The following is an 18,370-nucleotide window of genomic DNA, read 5'->3' as shown; positions in this document are numbered from 1 at the left end:
TGCTGAGACTGAGGCCCCATGCTGAATCTTATCCCTTTAAGAAGTAGGTTCTAAACCTTGGCGTCAATAGAGACCCCCCCCCCTTTTTTGCAGAATGCCATGACATCTGTGTGCCACACCTGGGCTCACCCACTTAGCAAGATTCATTCTGACAGCACAAGCCTGCAGTTGTGCGTGGTACTATCTGCTCTGCTCACTAGGTCTGAAAGAAACTATTCTGTTCTTGCCCAAGGGCTTATGAAAAGACATCTTTCAGGAAATCCCCAGCAAGACTCTTCCAAGACAGTGAATTCAAAGTCCTCCTCACCTTCTGTGGCTGCCTCATTTGCCACCGTGTCCCTGCCAACAGGGCCCAACTGCCCAGCCGAGGATGGGATCGCCACTGCCAGGAACAAGGCGGGGGGCCAGAGATGCTGCATGTGGCGCTTTATTCCTGCTTCTGATATGTACAGGTATATACAGTTGGTGTGAGCCTATGGTACACTATTTCACAAAACTATCTTACATCCTGTGCATACTTTTGGGCGGGAATCAGCAGACCGCTCCGAAAAGCCCACGGCTAGGGGAAGGAAAGGACACTCCCAGGAGCCACCCACTCTCCAAGGACATTCATGGGGGCTGCTCGCCCCCCTCCCCAGTACTGAGGTCCTCCCACAGACCATCTGGGCCTCCCACCTGCTCTCAATACTCGTTTCTTCCCAAGTCTTTCTCCTCGAGGGGAAGAACATTTTGTTGGCAGGGCAGGGGGGGAGAGCAGCAGCAATGGCCCCCCCTCACCGACGGAGGCACTGCCACCTGCTGCCCAGAGCCCCACTGCCCCTACTGGACTTGGACAGCAAGAACAGAATCCTCCCTGTGCTTCAGCCCACGGTGCAGCCTGGCCTCACGGGGCACTGGCATGCATCTTCTCCAGGCAGCTCGTCCAGAACATAACCAGCCGGTTGTCGCGGTTGATGCAGAAGTCCGTGAAATCCCTGAGCAGCCGATCAGCAAACTTCTCGTCCCCTGTGGCACTAGAGCGCCATGTCTTGGTCAGCATGGTATTATAGGCCCAGTTGTAGCCAACCCGTTCCTCACAGAACATGTTCTGGTTGGTGGAGCTGGTGGAGTTCCGCCGCCGCCGCTGTTGTCCTGAGAACTTGCGCCTGGAGTAGGGCAGCTGCAGGAACACTGTTCCTGAGGAGCAAGGGGAGGCCCCATGTCACCACCACCAGGAGGGCTCCCCCACCCCTGGGCAGCTGCAGGGGCTTTGCAGACACAGGCTCAATCAAGGGGAGAGGGTCTCGTGCACAGGCTCCCAACAAAGGAACCCACCCACCCCGCATTTCACCTAGAGTGTCTCACCTGTAACATGGATGTATTGAGGCTTGTTCTCGGCGGGGAAGTTAAAAGCAGAAGCGGAATATTTATCTTGCACAAACCCAAACCTAAGGGAAGCACAGGAAGACACACAGATTAGGGCCTCCTTAGCTAAAGGGACAGGGAGAGCAGATGTGTGGCTAATAGGACTTCCTGACAGCCTGAGCTACATGGACCTGGGAAAATCTCTTCCAAGATTGAACACTCAGGCTGCTGGTTTTTGCCCTCACCAGACCTCCTCCCACAGGCCTCCTGTCATCTCCAGGTGAGGAAGAGCCCTCACACCAGCTGCACTCCACATCCAGCCCTGTCTCTGCCCCTCCACCTGTCCAGTCAGACCCTCCTCTGGGCGCTGTTGCACTGTCCCATCCCAACCCTCTTCTCTCTCTCTCCCTAGAATCCACACTGGGTCCTTCACCGTGCTGGGTGCCCACCCACAGGACGACAGGGGGAAGGTGCTTATCTTAATTCATCTTAGCCACATCTCTTTCCCTTAGTTCTCCCAGCTAAGCACATAGTGGGTTCTCAAAGAAGGCTCTGAATTGAAATAGAATGAAACCTCTTAACTGAAATCCTCTTCTTAAAAATGAGAAACCAAATCTGGGGCTCTCTGCTTCGCTGCTCCATTCTGGAAATGGGCAGCAGGAGCCACTTTTCATCTGTGACTTACTCGATTCTGCTTCCCATCTATGGTTTATTCTATTCCGGGTTTTTCTATTTCCATCAAACACATTTATTACAGCACTACCTGTTAACTGCTGAAAAGGACGTGTTAACAGATGTAGCTCCCACCCTGAGTCTGAGAGGTTTATGTAACGAACGCAGTGATGTGGGCAGAACTAAAGGAGGTAAAGCACCTGTTTCCTTCCATTGCATCCTCTGTATAAGCCGTCAGCTTTACACCGGCTTTAATAACTATTTATCAAGAACACATGAAGTCAAATATGCAAGTTAAATGGATCAGCTAACATGCACAGCAAGCCCCATCATCTATAGGCTGATTCTATCATGTGTAAGAATGGCTCTGGATTTTGCCTTTCTTCCCCTCTACTTTTCAACCAAGGCTGTTTATTTACTCAGCATGGATCAGTCTGACCAGAATTTTCCCTCATTTCTTCCTTAGGTCACCAGGGAAGACCTTTAATTTTAAAACGGCAATTTAACCACATAGCACTTGGCTCCCTCATTGTCCACTTGGGAAACATTCGAGCAAGGATTACAGCAAAGCTGGGGGTGGAGTGGGGGGTACCCATCCCACCCAGAAAAATATGAAGGAGCTGGGGAGCCACAGCAGGGAAGCTGGGGAAGGTCAGGGAAGCTGGACCAGTTTCTTCCTCTTCTTCCTTTTTTAAGGATTTTTATTTACTGGACCAGTTTCTAACTCTTTCAGAGATGAACCTTACGGGTGGGCTAATGTTTCATTTCAGAGCCACATTCCAATCTAGAGTTCTCCACTGTGCTAAAGCTATTCTGGGCAAGGCACTTTGCTAGGTGCTGTAAAGGGAAACAAAAATGAGAAAAAATGCATACCCTTGTCCTCGAGGGGCCCCTACATTAGGGTAACAGATGGACAGAGTGTGTTGGGAAAAAAGGGAAGGAGGGATTGAGAGAGCAGGGACCTGGAATCTGTGGTAGAACATGGCTGATAGATGGAGAAAGAGGTGGGGGTTTAGAGAAGAACATGGGAGTAAGATATAGATGAGGTCGGTGGGTCCAGGTGGGGAAGGGACCTTGATGTTTAGGTGCAGGGACACCAGCAGAGTCCATGCAGTGATTCGTGGGGATGGGACAGAAGACATGAAAAAATCAAAAGGCCATTTCCCGAGTGACATCTAGCCAGCAAAATCCAATCACCACCCAATGATATCATCCAAGGGAAGCATCAGACCTGCTTATAAATTCATCAGTCGGCTGGAGTCTTCCTAATGATACCCACTGTCTACCCAGGGCTTCCTAGGTACAGGAAACTCTGGAGAACCCTCCCAACAACCCAGCAAGTGGTGAGAAAATGAAGGTGAAGCAGTTCCAGAACTTGCTCATGGTTCCTTAGCTGCATGCTGGTGGAGGTGGAGGACAGCCAGGCCTCTCTGCTTTCTGGATTGACACCCTTTGCCACCGACCCACTGCGCTTCCCACCTTCTGCCCCCAGTCAGCACCCTCTCCTGCTGGAAGAAGCCAGTCTGTGGTGGGCCAGCGGCGGGAGTGGGGTGTGAGGTGGGGTGGTAAGAGCTGAATAAGGAGATGGCAGGACATTGCAGAGAGCGCCAAGAGAGAGGATTATGGAAGTGGAAATGGAGGACTTGCTTCTGCCATGATTAACACAAAGCAGCAAATGAACACTGAGTGGCGCATTCTAGAGACAAAGCTGGACTGGCCTCAGGGCAGCTAAGCCCAGGGAAGCCCCTCCCTGGCACATATCTTAGTGCCAGTAAATACCCATGGACTTATCCATTGCTTTTTAACCCCCATTATCTTCTCAGCATGTCAAGGGGCTCTTGAAGCGTTTTATAGTTTTTCATCTCCTGTCATCTGCTTGACAGCTTGGCTCAAAGTCTTGCTGGAGGCTAAGGAGGAAGCTCTATGCTTTCCATTCAACTGGAAGACGGTAATGTGGTCTGAGAAACAATAGCTACGGGAACTGGAAGGGTAACGCTTATCTTTGAAACCAAGGCAAAGGGTCCTGTAGGGTATCCGCAGCGAGTCGGTCTTCAGTGAACTAGATCCGCTTCCCCAGAAATGAAGCAAACTGGATTTGGGTCGACTACTCACAACAGTCACTAACGCCCTCCCATGATGCCCTCCTGCTAAGAGACAAACCTGTGTGCAATGGCTTCCTGGAAAAGGTGCATTCGATCCCAGTATGTTTCCGGTTCAAAGCCTGAAAGAAGAAAAAAAAAATGCCAGGGTGTGATCCCAAGGTTTTTAAATTTCCCTGGATCTGGCCTTCTGTATACTTCACTTCTCTTGGCCATTCCTCCCCTCTGAGCTTCAGTGCTGCTTTTCCACACTACCTGCTTTTGGGAGACCAGCCTCCGTCCCAAGGAGCAAAGGCGCATTCACACCACCACCTCCCTGAAGCTCTATCAGGGTCTAGAAAGGCAGTGAATAGGAGTCCTCAGCAACCAGTGTGAGCTACCAGAACTCGAGGTAAGACTCATTCTAATGACTTCCTATGCGCAAAGTGGAAAGGAACATGACATTAAAAATACCAACAAAAGACAAGCTTTAAATTCATGTTATCTGCTTCTAAGGAGAAATGAAAAAAAATTTTATTACCCATCTTCAATTTCCCTACAAGGAAAGACAATAGTACAAGCTCTATTTTAGGGGTGGGGAAACTGAAGTAAATAAATATAAAAAATCATTTTTGGAAAAGTGATGGGTTGGGGAGGGCAGGAGAGCAGACAAGTGCCTTCCTTCATCGCCCATATCATGGCTCCAGCCTCGCTCCTTCTGCAGCACTGGTGTGAAGACCAAGAGCTGAGGAGGAGGTGGAGGGCTGAGGCAGGCTGTCGCTCGGCAACAGGCAAGGCAACAGGCAACGGGCCAGCCCTGCTCTTGGGACTGAGATGCCGAGGACTGGAGGAGCAACTGCACAAGATATCCTGAAGAATAGGGGCGCTCTCTCTACTCTCTTTACATTTGGAATTTTCTATCTAAAATACATTTGAGGGCTGCAGGCAACTAAAGAGCAAACAAGAAAAAAGACTTCAGCCTTAACAGGTAAAAACAAAAAGCAGATTCCTTGTCAGATTTTTAAGCTTTGGAACCCACTGTTATTGGAAGGGGAAATCACAGGAAGAGAAGCAGCATGGATGCAAGAAAATTGATTTTTAGATTCACGCCCTTATTGCTTTAAACTAGGACTCCTTTCTTCAGCTGTAACCATGGCAACCAACAGAGGATGCTGGTCTTGAAGCCTTGGTTACAACAGGCAGGGAAAACCAGCAGCTCATACAAAAATGTCCTCCAATGCCAGCCTTGCCAGCAATCCTGTGCTGTGACAGTGAAGGTGGAAAACCCCAGAAGGGCTGGCTGGTGTGGGGGACGTGTCTCCTGAGCATATTAAAAACAGCAGCATGAGGCGGTTGTCTGGCTGGAAATCATCAGATATGAATAGAATCATGTGGCATTTCAGGACTGCAGTGGTCCTCTGTCAGCCACTGGGAGATTACACGAGAAGGTGTGTGTGTGTGTGTGTGTGTGTGTGTGTGTGTGTGTGTGTGTGTATGTGTACAGCACTGTGTCAACTCTACAGATCATGGGACCTATGGCCTCCAGTGGTTCTGTGGGACCTGCCTCAAACCCTAACCATCACTGAAAACAGTGTCTGTATAAAAACGTCTTCTGAGACGTAAACAAAGAATATACAGATGGGCCTTTGGAACACAAGCTGTTTGCAACCCCTGGGCAGCCTGTCACAGGAAAAGTGTGGCAACATTTAGTGAGGCCTCCCTGACCTAGCGAGACCTCTCACCCCTGGGGCTGCATCTCTCCTTCCACCATTACACAGACTTACATAGGCATGGGAAGAAACCATCTCCCTCACAACAAAAAATTCTTCATTTCACATTTATAATTTCTACATCTGAGAAACGAAAGGGCTACCGACGTATTAGCAGCAACTCTAACTTTTCGTTTTCAAAAAGGTCATTTGTCAGCTCATCGAGAGCTCTGTAGGGGCTATTTATATGTTCATCAAAATGAGCAATTAATTGGGGATAAATAACGTGCCTTGTGAAGTTAGACTCATCCTCCAATCTGTCCTACACCTACCCTCAGAGATCTGTGGGGCAAGGGCGGAGCAGCAGAGCAGCCCCACCCACTCCCTGCCTCCGCCCACTCCCAGTTTCCCCTGGACTGACAATCCTGTCCCAGGGGAAAGGCTGTCCTCCTCCGAGCCCCCTTCTGCTCTGTCTTCCCTGAGACGCTGGACTTGAGCCACATGCGTGTACCAGGTGCTGACACGCTACAACTTTGCACAATAGGATGCTGGATCCTGTTTTGCATTCAATGCCTCCCCCCCACCCTTTTTTTAGCCCGTTTGCATGAAATAGCAGATTCAAGCCTCCCATAAGGTTCAAATTCCCACAGCCTTAAGCCAGTTAGGCTGGAGCACGGAAAGGAGAGTGTGGGGAGAATACCAGAGCTGCTCGTGATTTACAGTGTCTCACACTCTCTCCTACCCACCATCTGCTCCTGGCCTCACAAAGGTCTTCCTGAGTTGGCAAGGCAGTGTTAAACTTGACATGCTCTCATTTGAGGAATAAGGAATTTAAGACATTAAGTGACTTATGCAAGGTTACCTGGACACTAAGTAAAGAACCAGTATGAGACCCAGATCTTTTCGGTCCCCTTGTCCAAAGGCTCCCTCTGTGCACTAGCTTAGAGGGGTGGCCTTGGGGGAGGGGGGTCTTACTCATGGAGACAGAACATCCAAGGGGAGTGTCTCTTACTATCAAACAAGTGTTCACTGCCCTCCTTGAGCAGGCAGCTGGTGTTGAGTGGAATGAAGAGCTGTGCTCGAAGCGGATCGCCATACAGGTAACTGGGCAGCGCAAAGGGACCCTCCAGAACAGGGACCAACAAAAAGCCACAGGAAGTGGCTTTGCGATGCCAACCCTGGACCTGGTGGAAAGCACAGAAACAGAGTCATCTCCAAGTGAATTCAGACAAGAGAAAATACATCCCACGGAGCGAGGCCACCACCATGGCGGCATACGTATTGATTGGCATGTTCATTTATTCATGTTCACTGGCTCCAAACTGGTCCTGGTCAGGAAACAGCACAGTTTAAGCTCCTCTAACAGATAATTGAAGAACTGTGAGTTAAGCGGCTCCTCCTCCCAGTTCGAGCTTTGACAACTTCAGTGTTTCTTCTGGGAGGAAGCGACTGGAGAGAGCTATTTCTTGCCTCCTAAATGGCCTTCTCATTCTATAGGATGTTGGAGGAAGGTCACAGGATATAAGTTAAGTCCTTCTAAATTTGTCCTTTATCAAAAATTTACTAAGCCCAAAGTATCAAATAGGAAAACAATCCACTCAGGCTGGCTGGAAGGGACATGACGCAGGGCACAAGACGACTGTGGTGGCCTCTGGCCAAAGCGATAAGCCCTGACCTGGCGGAATGAAAGTTTCTCTCCGGCAAACTCCCAAAAGCCTTCTGTCCAAAGACTCCGAACCAAAGTTAACTGGGGCAGTGAGACAAACCTCCACCTCAGTACCATTTCCTTAGAGAACAATGGCAAATTTCTACATCTTAAGATACTTTCTAGGGGCGCCTGGGTGGCTCAGTGGCTTAAAGCCTCTGCCTTCAGCTCAGGTTATGATGCCAGAGTCATGGGATCAAGCCACACATCGGGCTCTGCTCAGCGGGGAGCCTGCTTCCTCCTTTCTCTCCCTGCCTGCCTCTCGGTCTACTTGTGATCTCTGTCTGTCAAATAAACAAATAAAATCTTTAAAAAAAAAAAAACTTTCTGAACCATAGAACTACATATATTTAAAAAAAAATGATGTATGTGGCTTTGGCATACAGATGAGGTATGTGTCAAATGTTATTTCAAGGAACGCCTGGGTGGCTCAGTCACTTAAGCGTCTGCCTTTGGCTTAGGTCATGATCCCACGGTCTTGGGATCAAGCCCTGCATCAGGCTCCCTGCTCAGCAGAGTGTCTGATTCTCCCTCTGCCCCTCCCCTGCTTGTGCTCCCAGTTTCTCTCTAACATAAATAAAATCTTAAAATATATAAATGCGTGTGTGTGTATTTATTTATTTATTTTGAGCCATAATTTAATTTAAACAGATATGGTTACGTTAAAAATTGAAGGGGACCACTCTTAGCTTTTTTCCCCAGAAAGAGTCATAACAACAATACATCAACAACAAAAACCAAGATTTCTGTTTCACCAAAATAATCTTTTTTTTTCTTAAAGATTTTATTTTTAGGGGTGCCTGGGTGGCTCAGTGCGTTAAGCCTCTGTTTTGGGCTCAGGTCATGATCTCAGGGTCCTGGGACTGAGCCCCACATCAGGCTCTCTGCTCAGTGGGGAGCCTGCTTCCCCCGCTCTTCTCTGCCTGCCTCTATGCCTACTTGTGATCTCTGTCAAATAAATAAATAAATCTTGAAAAAAAAGAAAAAAGAAAAGATTTTATTTTTAAGTAATCTCTACACCTAACATAGGGCCCATACCCACAACCTCAAGATCAAGAATCGCATGCTCTACTAAGCCAGTCACGTGCCCCTGACCAAAATAATTTCTAAGGCTCTTTTTATTTTATGTCATATTTTTAAATATGTCATATTTTAATATTACAAAATACATTACAATATTATAAATATTACATATTATAAAATTACATAATAAAATGTGATTTATAACAAATTTGGACACTCCCTTAAAATAATAATTAATCTACGCTACAGATTTCTAAAAACTTAAAAAATACCGTTGACCCTTGAACAACACAGGGGTTAGGGGCATTAACACTCAAATGCAGTAAAAAAATCTGAGTATAACTTTTGACTTCCCAGAAACTTAACTAATAGCCTACTGTTGACCTTACCAATAAGACAGGCAGCTGATTAGCATATATTTGTATATTATGGGTATTATATACTGTATGCTTAGAATAATGTAAGTTTGAGAAAAGAAAACATTATTAAGAAAATCATAAGAAAAAAATACATTTATAGTACTGTATTTGTGTATACTTTAAAAATCAAATCCCTGTTGTTCAAGGGTCAAATCTGTAATGATAAAGGGATTAGCAGCTTTCAGTGGGTTTTACATGAATTGGTGTGAAAAGTGTATTTTGAAAAGACAGTTGCTATATTCCCCGGGGGAGATAAATACTCTTCTTCCCGTGGAACTGTGACTATACACGTGCATCTACAAATGTTATGGTCATGTTGTTTGAGATAGGATTATCTGGTAGGGCTTCCGAGGAGAAGGCTTAGCTTACCAGGTCAGAGGGTTAGTTCTGCCTGAAGGGAGTGGTTTATCCCAGTGTCAACTGGCTGGAGAAGAGCCAGTGTCCTCTGAAAGCTGAGCCAGACAGGTGGCTGGGTGTCTTTTTTTTTTTTTTTTTTTTTTTTTTAAGTAGCTCCCCGCCCCGTGTGGACCACAATGTGGGGCTTAAACTCACGACTGTGAGATTGAGACCTGAGCTGACATCAAGAGTCACATGCATAACCAACTGAGCCACCCAAGCATTCCGCTGGGCATCTCTTTTGATTTGGACCTTGAGAATGTTCCCGTGTTCCAGGGAAGGGGTCCACAGAGGCACTAATGCCATGCAGAGGCAGACTGGGGATGGACAGGCAGAGAAAAAGACAAATCTCTTCCCCAGGGTATCATGCCCTGTGGGACAAAACTAGGCTTCTGAGCCCTGCAGAGAAAAACAATACGTGGCCAGCTGATGCCATGCTCACTCTCTTTGGTCATCTCTTAGCTTTCTGTAAAGTCTTCCTGAACCTTCTGGTTGCTCTCAGCAAAGCAATGAGATGCTTGTGCCAATGTAGGAGGACAGCGGGACTCCATTAAAGCCACAGAAAAGCATTCTTCTGGGTTGAAGGGGAGAGTGTATTAAAGGAGTGGCAGGCTGCAAAGATGGTTCAAGAGGGCACCTGGAAGATTTTGACGGCCTGGTTAAGGAGGGCTTGTTCTAGAGACATTGGGACCAGGAATGGCAGTAGCCAGGCTGGCCTCTCAGTGCAAGCAGTGAGTGACCCGATTAGACAGACCGGCCAGGCCGACTAGAAGGACGAAAGACAGAAGACCAATTAGAAGACAGCTTCTCAGCTTTGGCACTCAACTTTGGCTGGTTAATTCTTTGTCGTTGAGGCTGTCCTGTGTGAGATGTTATAGAGTGATGCGCAGTATCCCTGGTGTCTACCCCACTAGACACCAGTGGCACTCTTCTACCATTAGTGCCAAGTAAAAATGTTTCCAAATATTACCAAATGCTCCTACTGGGACAAAATCACACTCTGTCCCCCAACCCGACCCCTGTTAAGAGCTAGAGTTAAAGGCAGTGATGGTCACTGTCAGGGGGCTGGTTAAGTAAACAATGATACAAACAAATAACAGAATATTCTATAGCGCTTAAAAACAATGAAGCACATTGTTTGAAACACAATGAGGCAGACTTATTTATACCGATACTGAGGATATAGTAACAGGACAAAAATAGTAATAGTAATAGTAGTAGGACAAAAAACACATTGCAAATATAGTTGGCACTTGAACAACACAGGTTTGCATAGGTCCACTTACATGTGGCTTTTTTTTTTTTTTATAAACAGAGAACTGTAAATGCACTGTCTCTTCCTTATGATCTCCTTAATAACATTTTCTTCTTCCTAGCTTACTTTATTGTAAGAATACAGTATATAATACATATAGCATACAAAACGTGTTAATCAACAGTTTATGTTACCTTTAAGGCTGCAGGTTAACAGTACCCTATTAGTACTTAAGTTTTTTTTTTTTTTTTTTTTTTAATTTTTTTTTTAAGATTTTATTTATTTACTTGACAGGGAGAGATCACAAGTAGACAGAGAGGCAGGCAGAGAGAGAGAGAGAGGGAAGCAGGCTCCCTGCTGAGCAGAGAGCCCGATGCGGGACTCGATCCCAGGACCCTGAGATCATGACCTGAGCCGAAGGCAGCGGCTTAACCCACTGAGCCACCCAGGCGCCCAGAACTTAAGTTTTTGAGAAGTCAAAAGCTTTACTTGAATTTTTGACTGCACAAAGTCAGCATCCCTAATACCCCTGTTGTTCAAGTGTGAACTACAGTATTCCAAGCTACCATAGCTGTTAAAAAAAAAAAAAAAAAAAAGGTAACAAGGCTTTGTATGTGCATATACTATCTCTGGAAGTACACTCAACAAAGTGGTGGGGTGGCTGTTTTCATTTATTCATTAAAAAAATGTTTTTTGTTTTTGTTTTTAAGTAATCTCTATATCCAATGTGGGGCTCAAACCCACAACCCTGAGATCAATCTACTGAGTGAGCCAGCCAGGTGCAACAGGGGGTTGTCTGTATTTTTTTCTTCAAATTTTCATTTAAAATTCTAGTTAGTTAACATATAGTGTAATATTGGTTTCCGGAGTAGAATTTAGTGATTCATCACTTACATATAACACCCAGTGCTCAACATAAGTGACTTCCTTACTACATAACACCCATTTAGCCCAACTCTCACCCACCTCTGGGTGGTTGCTTTTAGATGGAAGTCCCTGGCAACGGGGTAAGGGTGGGGGAAGGATTTACTTTTCACTCGAGACCAGGGATTCTCAATTGAGGGCAATACTCCTCCTCCCTGGGGACATGCAGCATTATCTGGAGACATTTTTGGTTGTCACAAGATGGGCATGCTCCTGGCATTTAGGGTAGAGGTCCTAGATATTGCCTAACATCCTACGATGCACAGAACAGCCCCACTCAACAGAGAATTATCCGTCTCTAGATGTCAAGAGTGCCAAGGCTGAGAAACCCTGACCTAGTTCCTTGTTGACTGTCTCGATTTTTTATTGTGTTTAAATTTTTTTACAAGGATATTCCAAACAGTCCAGGTAAAAGGTAATCAGAGCCGGAATCAAAGGGAAAAAAAAAAGTGACACAAATCTCTACCAAGCATCCACTGTACCCCTCGGTAAGGTGAGCCAAGGCCCTGACCACAACACAAGGAGGCTCACCATCTCGAAGAGGACCGCGGCAGTCACAGCCATCCAGTGGAGCTTGATCTCAAAGGCTGCATTCAGGGAGAAGTTGCCATGATAGTAACAGCTGCACCACTCCAGCCGGTCTGTGCGGTTGTTCACGTCCACATCCAGGGTCACAGTCCTCTGCTCTGGGACAGTGGCAGCTACATCAGCACATTGGAGGGGCCCCAAGAGAGAGAGAAGGAGAAGAAAGAGTGCGATGAAGTGGAAGAACAAACAGCTAAGCATCCAGATACACATCTGCAGAATCACCTACTAGAAAATCACAGATTCTAGAAGCTTCCTGAAAATCATCTAGTTCAGGGGTCAGTCAACTTTTCCTACATAGGGCCTGGTAATATGTTGGGTTTTATATGCTCTGTCATCTCTGTTTCAGCCACTCAACCCTGCCATTGCAGTGCACTAGCAGCCAGAGACATGTAAATGAATAGGCCAGGCGGTGTTCCAGTAAAACTTTATTTACAAAACCAGAAAGATTTTTAGGGTAGTGAAACTATTCTGTATGATACTATCATGGTGGATACACATCCTTACACGTGCATCAGAACTCAAAATATACAACACCAAGAGTGAACTCGCCCGGGGTGATCCTTGTTAACGTAGGTTCACTGATGGTAACAAACGCCCCACTCTGGTGCAGGGCATAGATAGTGGGGGAGGCTGTGTGTGTGCTCGGGCAGGGAGTATATCAAAACTCTGCGTACTTTCCACTCAACTTTGCTGTGAACCTAAAAGTGCTCTAAAAATAAAGTTTGGGGCGCCTGGGTGGCTCAGTGGGTTAAAGCCTCTGCTTTCGGCTCAGGTCATGATCCCAGGGTCCTGGGATCGAGCCCCACATCGGGCTCTCTGCTCAGCAGGGAGCCTGCTTCCCCCCCCCTCTCTGCCTGCCTCTCTGCCTACTTGTGATCTCTCTCTGTCAAATAAATAAAATCTTTAAAAAAAAAAAATAAAGTTTATTATACAACAAACAAACAAACAAATTTGGCCAGTTAAGCCATTGTTTGCCTCCCCCCATTGGCTCCAATTCCTTCATTTGCAGATGAGGAAACAGCAGCCCATGAAGGAGAAATCCCTTGACCAAGATCAGAGTCAGAACCTCAGCCAGACTGAACCCCAGATCTTCCCCCTCCAGTGACCCACAAAGGAACACCATGGGACAGACAGCCCAGACCACAGTGAGGAGGAGGAGGAAGTCTCATTTTTCTGGTTTCGGCCCAGGAAGACAATAGTTCTAGAATCTTTTCTCAAGAAACAAAACCTCATAATGAATTTCAACACCCTGTTCCATCAACTGCGTGTTGCTCAGTTTCTAGGCTGGTATCAAACTAGCTCATCCTATCTGGAATTCTTTCTCAGAAATCCTGTTCAACCCAAGATAGGGATGTTTTAAGGATGGATCAATCAAGTTCCTGACCAGACTGAAGGCCTGAAGGAGGCTCAGAAGTAATAGAACGATCAGGGCTCTGCTCTGCCTGACTGGGCAGTGCCAGACGTAGGGTTTCTACAAACTATTATCAGCTCCTCATTCTCTTCAGCCCCATGATTCCAAAGATATCCCTTTATCTGAAGCCATCAGCTTAGTTCTGGGTTTTGCAGGTAGAATCCCCGAGTGGCTTTTACCACTGACAAGGATAAAACAGCTCTTGAATCAGCAATTTTAATCAGCTCCTGCTGAGCAGCAGTGGAGCTACAGCCAGGATGCTGAATGGCCCCGGGGTGGACTGATATTCAGCTGCTGGGTATATAGCTTATCATGCTCACATAGCCAGAATGTGCAAAATGGGAAATGTTCTTCCTCTGGAGTTGGAAGGTCTATGCTCCGCCATTCAGCCAGGTGCCCCTGAGGACAGGGCTTCAGCTCTAATGGTTTAGTTCCTCATTTGCAAACTGAGGTGGTGTCCACCCAGCTGCTTCCTGGAGGAGGGTTGAGGATCAAGGAAAACATGGCTGCCAGGAGGTTGCAGACTACCCGCCCTCTTTCATTCTCCTTTAGCCACCCCACTTGAAACTCTCCTGTTATTTCTTCCTCCCCCATTTAAGCTACAAGCTCACCAATGCTCAATATGAGGCCTTTCCATGACTCCCATGGACACTGCTCAGCCACCTGGGACGCTTGAGAGTAAAGAACATGGTGGCTCCAATGCTAGAAGTCTCATCAGAACTAGTTTCTATCTCTGCCTTGTGTTCCTGATTCATGGCCCAACCACAGTAGCCTTTTACTTAATAGCCCCAATCAAAGGAATAAAGCTTTGCTCTCTGGTCTTGGATGGGGTAGTCCTCCCCAGGGGAAAAGCCAGGGTCACAAAAGAAAGGGTACTCAGTAAACACCAGCAGAGAACCTCACACATCTCCTCTCTCCCATCTGGCATATTCAGTTCAGAACAGGCTAGTCTGAGGAAGCCCAAGGAAGTGTCCTGTTCAGGCAAGTGGTTATAGGCTCAATATACCACTAGCTTTCACTACTTCAGGGGTGAGATTCGACAGTATGGACATGGCCAGCAGGCTAACAATGCTGACAAAGGTTTAGGCCCCAGCTGTGTTGCAGCTTCCAGCGAGTTCTCTGAATCACTCCTTAGTTGCATAAGAACAAACTTACTCACCTTGGGACAGTGAGCTACACTGATTTGCAGTAAATAGGGGCAAACCCAGAGGAGGAACAGGCTGAGGGTCCTTTACCCAAGTCACAGCAAGGGTGCTGACAATGACCTGGGACGGGATCAGTGCGACTAGAGGAGAAGAGACTGCAGTCTCAGGTAGGGCACCAGAGATCAATAGTCACACCCAGAGCTGCCCCAAAATGGAAAGAGTAGTCAGTCGCAGGAGTGAGTGCCGTGTTGGGGGTAGTTTTCAAGGAGTAGCTGGCTCCCCACTTATTAGGGAGTGAGATGGAAAACATTCACGTGTCAGGGTTTGGACCGAGGTGTGTGGCAGCCTCTTCTGACCCTGAGAACCAGTGGGGTTATCAAGAAAAAACTGAGGGGCGCCTGGGTGGCTCAGGGGGTTAAAGCCTCTGCCTTCAGCTCGGGTCGTGATCTCAGGGTCCTGGGATCAAGCCCCACATTGGGCTCTCTGCTCAGCGGTGAGCCTGCTTCCTCCTCTTTCCCTCTCTGCCTGCCTCTCTGCCTACTTGTGATCTCGGTCTGTCAAATAAATAAATAAAATCTTTAAAAAAAAAAGAAAAGAAAAGAAAAAAACTGAGAAGTCAAGGGTGTGTGAGTGGGCTTAAGGGATACAGTGCTGCTTCTCCCCAGGTCTCAGATGCCCTTGTAGTTTCACAGTAGGCGACAAATGACAACATGAGGGGAGAAGTGGGAGTCACCATGGGCCAGGGCAGACAGGACTGTGGCACCTATCAGGAATATCAGAACGTCTTCCTGCTAAGAAAAGCAGATTTCCAACTGAGAATCTGAAAGGTTTAAAAAGGAACATGCCAAAAAAAAACAGAAAGGGGAGAAGATCATAAATGATACACACCTCTTCTTCCCCCTATAAACCAGGTTAATTTTTTTTTTCCCGAGGGGAAAAAACCAACACTGAGGACAGTCCAATTCAAAGAGAACTCATCTTTCTCACTTAAGTAAATGTCTACATTCTAACCTGGAAAAAAAAAAAGGCTGGGAAGAAGTAGCTCCTATCCTAACACAGAGGTCTGAGGGGTGTTGCTGGAAAGAATTAGCAGTGGTAAGAAACACATTTCCTGTGGGGAGTGGGGGTTAACAGGAAAAGAAGTGGATGAGTGAAATTCTACTATAATCCTGCGAGCCACTGGAAAAATAATGAAAGAACAGCTTCAAGAAAACAGGCAAACATGTGAAATTCCTTCTGGTTTCAGAATCAGTGCCAACACCCTAATGCCCACATGCAAACCCCAAGTGAAGGACACCTGCTTAATAAACTACCTGATGAAGACCTAAATCCTCTCTTCCCCCTTACTCTCCCTTTGTTTTGGGCAGATGACTTATTTTTCCATACGCTGCTTCTCTTTAAGTGCAATTTTTCTGAAGTAACTAAGAACCAAAGCTAAAATGAAATAATCTGAATCTCACCTTAAGCTTAGGACTATAGCAGACAGGAAAGGGTTCCACCAGCCTGCTGAAGGAGGAGACTTTGTTAATGAGGATGTGCATGAAGAAATTGTCAAGATAGCCTCCAGAACCAGAATGATGATGCAAGGGGGACAGTTCCCAAAGCAGTAACTCTGACCCAGGAGTAAGTGGGGACATTGGAGAATGTCAGGAGATATTTTGTCTCACTGGGTGGTGGTGTGGGGGGCAGGGGAGAGGGGGTGGTGTGCTACTGGTAACTACTTAGGTAGGGAGTAGATGGCCTCTTTTTTTCCAAAAGACTTCAAGGAGGGACAGAGTTAAAAATGCAATGCAAGGAAGCGGGTAAGTTGTGACTACTGGGGGAAGGGGAGCCACTCTCTTCATAGTTTTATCTTCTCCATGCCCACCCCCCCAATTCTTACACACAGTGCTGGGCATGCTGGGGTGAAGGTATAAGGCAAGGTTCAAAGCTACATCTGGATCCAAGTGAATCTGACAATCTGGAAACTGTCATGACTCTCAGCATTTCCATTCTACCAGCTAGGTAAGAATTCTAATGAGCTGGGCATTTCCAAGCAAACTAAGCAGAAGGTGGAATTTCCCTGGAGTTTGATCTCTGTTACATTTCCTCCCTTCTTTCCAAAGGGTTTTTAGGATCTCTCCAACCTGCCATTGAGGTAAATCTTGTGACTGCTTGCCTAGAGCATGCATTGCCTAAAGACGTTTACAGCCCAACCCATCAGTCCAGTCCTTGAGAGCAGAGGTCCCATGTCTTAACAGAGGTCACCACCATTCAATATGTGGATGTGCACCCCTATCCTGGAGCTGCAGGAACCAAGGAAAGGATGGAAGACTCCTAGTTTACATCCCTTGATGTGGTGAGCACATCTGGGGAAGAAAGCTGGAAGAAAGATTCATCATGCTCAGCCTCAGTGTCTGGAATGGATAACCTCTGAGATTCCTTCCTCTTCAGACATCCTAAGACACTAAGGTCCTGGGAAGGCTTCTGGCAGGTCCTAAACCAGGAGTGAGCAGCAGCTCACAATCCCTGTAGTCTGGCTGCTTCTCGGGAAAAGTGGCCCCGCTGTCTCTTCTCTCCTGTTTATGCAGGTTTAGCACTGTGCCCTGATTTGAGAGTTCTTGGACACTGTTTCTTGGTTGGGATAATAACGATCTTGACCCCCTCAGGTCGGTGGGAGCTAGTACAAGAGTCCACCTTGTGGACAGACTACCAGTATGACAGGCACAGTGGCTCTGATCCTGGTCCATGTGGCATTGTCCCCTTCTCCCTCAGCTCCCAGCATCATCCCCAGGCCCCATCTGAGCTGAGCACCTACCTAAAAGTGCAGCTGCCTGGCTCCGCCCTCCGAAGCTGCGGCTGAAGGAGCTGTGCCTGCTTGCATAGGAGGCTGGCCGGCTAGGCAGCCAGGGCAAGAGAAAAGCAGGAATCTCGGAGTGCAAGAGCTCTTCGGCCACAAAGGCCACCTCAAACCACTTGCGCTGGAAGCTGGCAAAATCCTCCACTGCCGTTGTGTGCCAGGTGGTGGGTTGCTGCATGGCCACTGGGAAAAGCAAAGGGGAGAGAAAGTGCCCCCAGTATAAATGCTCATTTTCATACCGATGCAGGGCTGAACCTTGAAAACATGATGCTAAGTGAGGGAAACCATACACAATAGGCCACATGTTATAGGGTGCCACTTGAATGAAATGTCCAAAATAGGCCACTCCCTAGAGACAGGAAGCAGATCCCCCCGGGGGCAGGGGGGAGGAGGAGTTTGGCAGTGACTGTCACTGGACATAAGGGTTCATTTCAGGTCCAGAAAACGATCTGGACCCTAGACAGAGGTGGTGGGTTTGCACAACACCAGGAATGTACTAAATGCCAGAGAAGTGTTCCCATCAGAATGGTTCGTTTTATGTTGCGTGAACTTTTCTTCAATTAAAAAAGATTTTCCTTCCCTCAGTTTCATACCTCTAATTTCAGAGCAGGTAACAGTAACCAGCTTTGTTTTTTTTCCCCCCACTTGAAGGTAAAATTGGTATTAGTCCAAGTGAGAATTTAAGGGGAGAGGTGGCTGTGGACATGCAATTGGGTACCAGGAAAAAACCTGCACAGATCCACTTCCGACATGTTCTTAGATAAAAGAGCACAGTGAAGGTGCTCGCCGCTTCATCTGATTCCCAAAACCCAGAGGCTGAGAAGCCGGTTGTCTGCAGGATGGCAGTCACCTCCAGCCAAGG

The 18,370-nt window shown here is 47.0% G+C and overlaps 1 protein-coding gene across 8 annotated transcripts in view; it reads right to left on the bottom strand.

The window, feature by feature from the left end:
• Positions 1–411: 411 nt before the first annotated feature.
• DEPDC5 (DEP domain containing 5, GATOR1 subcomplex subunit) overlaps positions 412–18,370 on the bottom strand; it is a 130,633-nt gene continuing 112,674 nt past the window's right edge. For all 8 annotated transcript variants that reach the window (XM_032883213.1, XM_032883212.1, XM_032883215.1 and 5 more), the window contains 6 exons: positions 17,467–17,691; positions 12,057–12,226; positions 6,816–6,987; positions 4,177–4,237; positions 1,345–1,427; positions 412–1,176 (listed from right to left, as the gene is read on the bottom strand). In XM_032883213.1, coding sequence (XP_032739104.1) covers positions 884–1,176; positions 1,345–1,427; positions 4,177–4,237; positions 6,816–6,987; positions 12,057–12,226; positions 17,467–17,691 — 1,004 coding nt within the window. In that variant the 3' untranslated portion in view covers positions 412–883. The remainder of the gene's footprint in view (positions 1,177–1,344; positions 1,428–4,176; positions 4,238–6,815; positions 6,988–12,056; positions 12,227–17,466; positions 17,692–18,370) is intronic.

This window comes from Lontra canadensis, unplaced genomic scaffold, assembly GCF_010015895.1.
Source record: "Lontra canadensis isolate GAN:19392208 unplaced genomic scaffold, GSC_riverotter_1.0 scaffold87, whole genome shotgun sequence".
NCBI lineage: Eukaryota > Metazoa > Chordata > Mammalia > Carnivora > Mustelidae > Lontra > Lontra canadensis.
This window is presented reverse-complemented; position numbering and strand designations above follow the sequence as displayed.